This window comes from Mandrillus leucophaeus, unplaced genomic scaffold, assembly GCF_000951045.1.
Source record: "Mandrillus leucophaeus isolate KB7577 unplaced genomic scaffold, Mleu.le_1.0 Scaffold580, whole genome shotgun sequence".
NCBI classification, from domain to species: Eukaryota; Metazoa; Chordata; class Mammalia; order Primates; family Cercopithecidae; genus Mandrillus; species Mandrillus leucophaeus.
This window is the reverse complement of record NW_012106253.1, coordinates 97,511-107,324: the sequence shown is the minus strand read 5'-3', so window position 1 is coordinate 107,324 and position 9,814 is coordinate 97,511. Positions and strand designations below refer to the sequence as shown.

General features: G+C 35.8%; 1 protein-coding gene across 1 annotated transcript in view; it reads right to left on the bottom strand.

Annotated features, from left to right (window-relative positions):
• ADAMTS20 (ADAM metallopeptidase with thrombospondin type 1 motif, 20) overlaps nt 1–9,814 on the bottom strand; it is a gene marked incomplete at its 5' end in the record, with an annotated part of 136,106 nt that overhangs the window by 29,906 nt on the left and 96,386 nt on the right. The window contains 2 exons of the mRNA XM_011999063.1: nt 5,473–5,643; nt 5,719–5,892. Of these exons, the coding sequence (XP_011854453.1) occupies nt 5,473–5,643; nt 5,719–5,892 (345 nt within the window). The remainder of the gene's footprint in view (nt 1–5,472; nt 5,644–5,718; nt 5,893–9,814) is intronic.

The following is a 9,814-nucleotide window of genomic DNA, read 5'->3' as shown; positions in this document are numbered from 1 at the left end:
GAGTTGATGGGTGCTGACGAGTTGATGGGTGCAGCACACCAACATGGCACAAGTATACATATGTAACAAACCTGCACGTTATGGACATGTACCCTAGAACTTAAAGTATAATAATAATTAAAAAAAAAAAAAGAAAAACTTTCCAGGTCTTGGCACAATGAAAGGAAGACAGCAGAGTTCTGACCGGTAGTGTGTACATACCTGTGAGGACACCAACCAAAGTGAGGCAATTAACCAACCAAAAGGCTTAGAAGTTACTTTTTCTAAAGATCACACAGAACCAAATATAGTGCCTATTCCCTCCAGCTAGACTGGAAAACTTAAATACATGAGGAAATAGGTAAAGTACTCAAAAGAGTCTTGCCACAGTAGAGAGGAACAGTTAACCCTAGATTAAACAATATACTGGTCTGCCTAACAAATCTTAAGTGCAAGGCAAGAGAGGATCAAACTGCTCTCCAACAAAATAAATGCAACCCAGAACAAAACTCAAAATATATGTATAGGAATAAAAAATATCTAGTCACCAAAAAGGTAAAATTCATGGCTGACATGCAACAGAAAATTAATTGGCATGCAAAGAACCTGGAAAATAAGACTCATAATGAAGAAAAAAACCTGTCTATCAAAACATCCCTAGAGGGGTGACATCTGTGAAAATGGAAGAATAAGGACATCTAAAAATTCTCTCTTCTATAACGGCAGTGAGAAAATGGGCAAAATTTGCCGGATCAGTTTTATCAGAACTCTGGAAACTGACCAAAGACTTGCAGCAATCCAGAAGGCATTTATTCAATAAACATGGCTTACTCTTGGTAAGAAGAGCAAGTTCTGTGATGGTTTAACTTCCTCTATGTCCATCCTCTTCTTTCTAGCTCCATGGAAACCTTTAAAATCAACAGCCCTGTAATTATGGTGAAACCAGAATTCTGGCAGCCACTGGAGGGGAGCAGAACAGGTTTGGGCATCATTCAAATCCACATTCTTAGAGAATTGTCATGATTTGAACTGTTTAGTGATTTTCTGGAAGACCCCACTTGCAAGAATCTCTTTGTTTGAGCTGACTTGCTCAGTTCTAAAAATCTAGGGACATTTGTTGCGCTCAATGAAAAACCATTGTTTAACTTTGCAGTTTCCAGGATGCCGAAAAACAGTTGGAGCAACAACAGGCTAGCCAAAAAAGCTTAAAAGGAAAAACTAGGGAATAAGATGTTCATCAGAGCTTTGAAAAGCTCCATTGTATTAATGAGATCTAGATGGCTGTGAACATGCATCAGATTGTACACATGTCCAGGTCTGTCTGCAAGCTCAGGAAGCATCTGAGGAGGGCCTGCAGCCTCTCCTCCAGCTGACCTCAAGGCTCTACACAAACAGAAAGTTAGGATTAAGGAACTGTTGTCATCTACCTGATGAGTGTTGAAGGCCACACCCTACTCCCAACCCCCCGAAACACAGAACTTTGGCGAAGTCTAGGGAACCAAAATTATTGGTTCCAGAGATTAAAGAAATTACTGTTCAGTCATAGCTGACAACTAAACTAAGTGAGCAGAGACTTCAGGGGCCATGTATGACAAATAATACAGACTTCACAGTTAGCTCAGAAAAGTCACTAAAGAAACAAACAACAACAAACAGCAGCAACAACAAACCCTGGGGAGAAGGGAGACACTGAATAGATTTATCACAAGTAAAGAGATTAAATGTGTAACCAAAACACTTCACATAAGAAAAGCCCAGGACCAAATGCTTAAAGAATTAGCACCAAGCCTGCCAAAACTCTTCCACAAGATAGAAGAAAAAGGAGTACTGCCTAACTCATCCTATGAAGCCAGTATTTCCCAAAACCAGACAGACATCACAAAAAAATAAAACTATAGACCAATATTTCTTAAGAATATAGATGTAAAGTTCTTCAACAAAACACTAGCAAAACAATTCCAGCAACACATAAAAAGGATTATACACCATGACGAAGTAAGATTTATCCCAGGAATGCAAGGTTATTGTAACATATGAAAGTCAATCTATGTAATACACCATACTAATAGAAGAATGAACAAAAAGTATGATAATTTCAGTAGATGCAGACAAAACATTTGACAAAATCTAACACACTTTCATAATATACACACGAAGCAAACTGGGACTAGAAGGGTACTTCTTCAATGTGATAAAGAGAATCTACAGAAAATCCATAGTTAGCATACTGAATTAGGAAAACTAAAAGTTTTCCTACAAACAGCAGGAACAAGACTGGAATGTCTGTTTTTACCACTTCTATTTAACATTATTCTGGAATTTCTAGACAGGGAAATTAGACAAGGAAAAGGAACAAAAGGCATCCAGCTTTAAAGCAAGAAGTAAAACTATATTTGTAGATAAGATGACATTGTAAGTAGAAAATCCCATTTAATCCACACACTAAATAATTAACCCCCCCGCCAAAATTTTTAATACACAAAAAACAATTCTATTTCTATACACTAGCAATGAATAATCAGAAAATGAAACTAATAGAACAATTCCATTTACAGAAGAATACAAAATACTCAGGAATAAATTAAACAAAAGAAGTGCAAGATTTGTACACTATATGATATACTTGAAATAAGTCAAAACCTAAATTAATTAATGGAAATTCATCCCACATTCAGAGATAAGAAGACAATATTATTAAGATAATAATATTTACCAAATTAATCAAGAGTCGTTGCAACCTCTAACAAAATCTCAGCTGGCTCTTACATAGAACTTGACAAACTGGTCCTAAAATTCATATGGAAATGTAAGAGACTCAGAATAGCCCAGTAATCTTCAGGGGGAAGGAAAACAGTTGGTTCACTCATACTTCCTGACTTCAAAACTTACTATAAAATTATAGTAATCAAGACTACTTGATTACTATCAATATAATATTGATATTGTAATAATATATTGATAGGCATATAGATCAAGAAAATAGAATTGAGAGTTCAGAAATAAACCAATATATTTATGGTCAATTGTCAATTGATTTTTGACAAGGATGCCAAGCTAATTCAATGGGGGAAAGAATAATTTTTTCATGCAGAAGGACGAAGTTAGACCCCTACCTCACATCACATACAAAAATTAACTCAAAATGTATCAAACTCCTAATTGTCTGAGTTAAAATTATAAAAGTCTAAGAAGAAAACATAGATATAAATCTTTGTGACCATGAAGTAGGCAAAAGTTTCTTAGATATGATACTTAAAGCACAAAGAACTAAAACAAAAAACAAAATTTCACTTCATCAAAGCATACTATTAAGAAAGAGAAAAGATAACCCACAGAATTGGAGAAAATATTTGCAAATCCTCTAACTGATAAAAGTTGGTACCCAGAATATATAAATAATTTACAACTCACCCAGTGAAAAAATGAGCAGCCAGGTATGGTGGCTTATGCTGTAGTCCGAGCACTTTTGTAGGCCCAGAAGGGATGATCCCTTGAGCCCAGGAGTAAGAAACCAGCTTGGGCAACACAGGGAGACCCCATTTCTAAAAAAAAAAAAAAAAAAAAAAAAAAAAAAAAAAAGAAGCCAGAAATGGTGACACATGGCTGTAGTCCCAGCTACTCAGGAAGTTTAGGTGGGAGGATTGCTTGAGCCCAGGAGATCAAAACTTCAGTGAGCTGTATCACTGCACTCCAGCTTGGGCAACAGAACAAGAGAGCATTTCAAAAAAAGAAAAAAAAGGGCAGGAGATTTGAATAGACATTTATCTAAAGATACACAAATAACTAACATACACACAAAAAGATACTCAACATCATTAGTCATTAGAGAAATGCAACTTAAACATAAAATAGATACCATTTCATACATACTAGGATGGTTATGTTAAACAAAAATAGATGGATTATAACAAGTGCTGATGATGACTGATGATGATATGGAGAGAGAAATAGGAACCTTTATACATTGCTGATAGGAAAGAAAAATGGTGTGCCCACTGTGGAAAACAGTTTAGCAGTTCCTCAAAAAACTAAATAGAATTACAATACCCAACTATTCTATTCCTAGGAATATGCCCAAGAAAATTGAAAACATATGTCCACACAAAAACTTGTACACAAATGTTTCTAACAGCATTATTCAAACGTCAAAAATGGAATCAATCCAAATGTCCACCAACTGACAAATAAATAGACAAAATATAGTATATTCCTACAATGGAATATTATTTATCATAAAAAGGAATGAAGCAATGATGTATGGTAAAATTTGTACAAAGTTTTAAAATATCATGCTAAGTGAAAGAAGCTAGACACAAAAGACCACATATGGTATGATTACATTTATACCAAATGTGCAGAACAGACAAATCCATAGATACGGAAACAGATTAGTGGTTGTCTGAGACTAGGAGAAAATGTGAGAATAAGGAATTACTACTTATGGGTGCAGATATTTTTTTGGGAGTGATAAAAAGGTCTGGGATTAGATCATGGTGATGCTTGCACATACAGGTGATTATACTAAAATTCATTAAATTATAAACATGCGCATAGATGTTAGGATTAGATGTCCAGAAGAGGATGTTAAAATTATAATTTTAAAAAAACTTCAAGAAAAAAATAAAAATTGGAAAATTTTACCTGCAAAAAAAAATAGTAACTATGTTTCATATGTTCAAAATGTTAAGTAGAGATATGGAAGATATAAAAAAGTTGAAATTAAACCTCTAAGGATGAAGATGATAATTGCTTAGATAAGAAACAGACTGGTTGGGGATCAGACATCAGAAAGAACAGAAAAGCAAACATAAAGTCATCCATATAGTGGAATATTATTCAACAATAAAAGAAAAAACTATTGATACATACTACAACCTGATCAAATCTCAAAATACTTACATCACAGTAGATAAAAAAGTATATACTGTATGATCCACTTATATAAAACTCTATAAAATGAAAACAAGTATAGTGATAAATCACTGCTATAGAAAACAGGTGAGGTCACTTATTGGGTGGGGAGGGAAAAAGGAGGTGGGGGAAGAGATTATAAAGCAGCACAAGGAAACTTTTGGGAGTGACGGAGATGCTCTTTATTTTGAAAATGGTACTGGTTTTATGGCTGTGTACATGTGCTCAAACTTATTAAGCTATATATTTTGAATATATGTAGTTTATGGTTCATCAATTACACCTTGATAAAGCCATTTCTCAAAAGTGGAAATGTGTACAGGGCCAGTTTGCCAAACTGTTCCTGGTGGTTGATTTCACAGTTGGCACCTACTGACACTTCAGACTTGCACAAGTTTAAGACATGTCACTATTACTCTATTTGCACCATCCAACTGTCAGTGGTCTCATTCCTTAGATTGATATGCATACCATTATCTGCCCTCATATTCAAATTTTATACCCAGTTTCAGCTGTATCAAATTGTAGATCCCGCTGCTTTATCAAGGAGCAAAAATTCTCAACTTCCTGTCTTTACCTTACCTGTGATGAGTCTGCTGTTACCACAATGTAATTGCAAGGAGGGTTCCTGCAATTCTTGGATGTAAGAGGTATGGTTGAAGAATTATAGACTATTTCATTCACTTGTCCAATTTGGCTATCTGTGCACTCCGTTCGTTGATGTGAATCTTTTCTCTCACATGATGTTGAACACTAGAAATGCAATAACCAAATGAATAACACATTCTTACATGCAGTGTCTTTGAAAATTTACTTGTCGATACTCACATTCAGCCTCTCTCTTTCCATCCCCTTGTGGTGCACACAGTCCTGACTCCAACATCGCCTCTGAGAACAAGGTCGGGTGGACTGATCACACATTTCTTCAACCACTCGACCAACACCTTTCAGTCTGCAGTATATATCCCTCTGCTGAACTCCAGAGCCGCAGGTCACAGAGCACTACAAAGGAGTCCCGTTGATTTGAACAATTAGCTAAGAAATACCAAATTATATAAAAACAGCCAATGGAGCCGTCACATATTGTTTATTTTAAATACAGCCTGGTATTATAACATGAATTAGATAAAAATACATACAATAAGTATTTTTACCATTATCTCTGTAAATGTATATTTTCTCTGTTTGGCATAAGGTATTTCAGCTTTACAGAAACTCTGACAAGTGAATCAAGTTATAGTAGACAGCATCCCAATCAATGACTCTGTCTTCTGACTTAAATGAGTATAATGTCTATCACAATTAATCATGAATTATTCCACAACATTGCTTTTAAATGTCAATTAAATTCTTAGATTATACTCATTATCTCTCTCAAAGAGACAATAATTTCTAAGATTGTGATATATTCATCTTTTTATCTACAGTACCTACTGTAGTTTTTACCTATTATGGAATCCAAATACTTGCTAATTTTTTTTATACTTTAAGTTCTGGGATACAAGTGCAGAACATGCAGGTTTGTTACATAGGTACACATGTGTGGTGGTGGTTTGCTGCACCCATCAACCCATCATCTTCATTAGGTATTTCTCTTAATGCTATCCCTCCCCTTGGCCCCAAACCCCCTCAACAGGCCTCAGTGTGTGATATTCCCCTCCATGTGTCCATGTGTTCTCATTGTTCAACTCCCACTTATAAGTGAGAACATGCGGTGTTTGGTTTTCTGTTCCTGTGTTAGTTTCCTGAGAATGATGTTTTCAGCTTCATCCATGTCCCTGCAAAGGACATGAACTCATGTTTTTTTATGGCTGCATAATATGCTACAGTGTATATGTGCCACATTTTCTTTATCCAGTCTATCACTGATGGGCATTTGGGTTGGTTTCAAGTCTTTGCTATCGTGAATAGTGCTGTAATAAACATACATGTGCATGTGTCTTTATAAAAGAATGATTTATAATCCTTTGGGTATATACCCAGTAATGGGACTGCTGGGTCAAATGGTATTTCTGGTTCTAGATCTTCGAGGAATTGCCACACTGTCTTCCACAATGGTTGAACTAATTTTCACTCCCACCAACAGTGTAAAAGTGTTCCTATTTCTCCACATCCTCTCCAGTATCTGTTGTTTCCTGACTTTTTCATGATCACCATTCTAACTGGCATGAGATGGTATTCATTGTGGTTTTGATTTACATTTCTCTAATGACCAGTGATGATAAGCTTTTTTTCATATGTTTGTTAGCCACATAAATGTCTTCTTTTGAAAAGTGTCTATACATATTATTCACCCACTTTTTGATGGGGTAGTTTGTTTTTTTCTTGCAAATTAGTTTCTTTGTAGATTCTCGATATTAGCCCTTTGTCACACAGATTGCAAAAATGTTCATGCATTCTGTAGGTTGTATGTTAATTCTCATGATAGTTTTTTTGCAGAAGCTCTTTAGTTTAATTAGATCCCATTTGTCAATTTTGGCTTTTGTTTCCATTGCTTTTAGTGTTTTAGTTATAAAGTCTTTGCCCATGCCTGTGTCCTGAATGGTATTGCCTAGGTTTTCTTCTAGGGTTTTTATGGTTTTAGGTCATATGTTTAAGTCTTTAATTCAAATTTTTGTATAAGGTGTAAGGAGGGGGTCCAGTTTCAGTTTTCTGCATATGGCTATCCAGATTTCCCAACACCATTTATTAAGTATGGAATCCTTTCCCCATTGCTTGTTTTTGTCAGGTTGTCAAAGATCACATGGTTGTAGATGTGTGGTGTTATTTCTGAGGCCTCTATTCTGTTCCATTGGTCTATGTATCTGTTTTGGTACAAGTACTGTGCTGTTTTGATTACTATAGCCTTGTGGTATAGTTTAAAGTCAGGTAGTCAGTTTTCAAAGAGAATGCTTCCAGTTTTTGCCCATTCAATATGATATGGGCTGTAGGTTTGTCATAAATATCTCTTATTATTTTGAGATACGTTCCATCAGTACCTAGTTTATTGAGAGTTTTTAGCATTAATGGGTGTTGACTTTTTTCAAAGGCATTTTTCTGCATCTATTGAGGTAATCATGTGGTCTTTGTCATTGGTCTCGTTGATGTGATGGATTACATTTATTGATTTGTGTATGTTGAACTAGCCTTGCATCCTAGAGATGAAGCCAACTTGACTGTGGGGCATAAGCTTTTTGATGTGCTGCTGGATTCAGTTGGCCAGTATTTTATTGAGGCTTTCTGCATCCATGTTCATCAGGGATATTGGCCTGAAATTTTCTTTTTTTGTTGTGTTTCTGCCAGGTTTTGGTATCAGAATGATGCTGGCCTCATAAAATGAGTTTGGGAGGAGTCCCTCTTTTTCTATTGTTTGGAATAGTTTCAGAACGAATGGTACCAGCTCCTCTGTGTACCTCTGGTACAATTCGTCTGTAAATCCATCTGGTCCTGTGCTTTTGGTTGGTAGGCTATTAATTACTGCCTCAATTTCAGAACCTGTTACTGGTCTTTTCAGGGGTTTGATTTCTTCCTGGTTTAGTCTTGGGAGGGTGTATGTGTCCAGGAATTTATGCATTTCTTCTAGATTTTCTAGTTTATTTGTATAGAGGTGTTTATAGTATCCTCTGATGGTAGTTAGTATTTCTGTGGGATCAGTGATGATATCCCTTTTATCATTTTTTATTGTGTCTATTTGATTTTTCTCTCTTTTCTTGTTTATTAGTCTGGCTAGTGGTCTATTTTGTTAATCTTTTCAAAAACCCAGCTCCTAGTTCATTGATTTTTTTTATTATACTTTATATTTTGGGATACATTTGTAGAACATGCAGGTTTGTTACACAGGTATACACATGCCATGGTGTTTTGCTACACCTATCAAACCATAATCCACATTAGGTATTTCTCCTAATGCTTTCACTCCCCTAGCCCCCTGCACCCCAACAGGCCCTGGTGTTTGATGTTCCCCTTCCCGTGTCCATGTGTTCTCATTGTTCAACTCCCACTTATGAGTGAGAACATGCAGTGTTTGGTTTTCTGTACCTGTGTTAGTTTGCTGAGAATGATGGCTTCCAGCTTCATCCATGTCCCTGCAAAGGACATGAACTCATCCTTTTTTTATAGCTTCCGAGTATTCCATGGTATATATGTGCCACATTTTCTTTATCCAGTCTATCCTTGATGGATCCAGGATATCCTTGACTGCATTTGGGTTAGTTCAAATTATTTGCTATTGTGAACAGTGCTGCAATAAACGTATGTGTGCACATGATTTTTATAGTAGAATGTTTTATAATCCTCTGCATATATACCCAAAATGGGATTGCTGGGTCAAATGGTATTTCTGGTTCTAGATCTGAGGAATCACCATACCATCTTCCACAAAGGTTGAACTAATTTACTCTCCCACCAACAGTGTAAAAGTATTCTTATTTCTCCACATCCTCTCCAGTATCTATTGTTTCCTGACTTTTTAATGATCACCATTCTAACTGGCGTGAGACGGTATCTCACTGTGGTTTTGATTCGCATTTCTCTAATGACCAGTGGTGATGAGCTTTTTTTCATGTTTGTTGGCCCCATAAATGTTTTCTTTTGAAAAGGGTCTGTTCATATCCTTCACCCACTTTTTAATGGGGTTGTATTTTTCTTGTAAATTTGTTTAAGTTCTGTGTAGATTCTGGATATTATCTCTTTGTCACATGGATAGATTGCAAAAATTTTCTCCCGTTCTGTAAATTGCCTGTTCACTCTGCTGATAGTTTCTTTTGCTGTCCGGAAGCTCTTTAGTTTAATTAGATCCCATTTGTCAATTTTGGCTTTTGTTGCCATTGCTTTTGGTGTTTTAGTCATGAAGTCTTTGCCCATGCCTATGTCCTGAATGGTATTTCCTAGGTTTTCTTTTAGAGTTATTATGGTTTTAGGTCTTATGTTTAAGTCTTTAATCCAT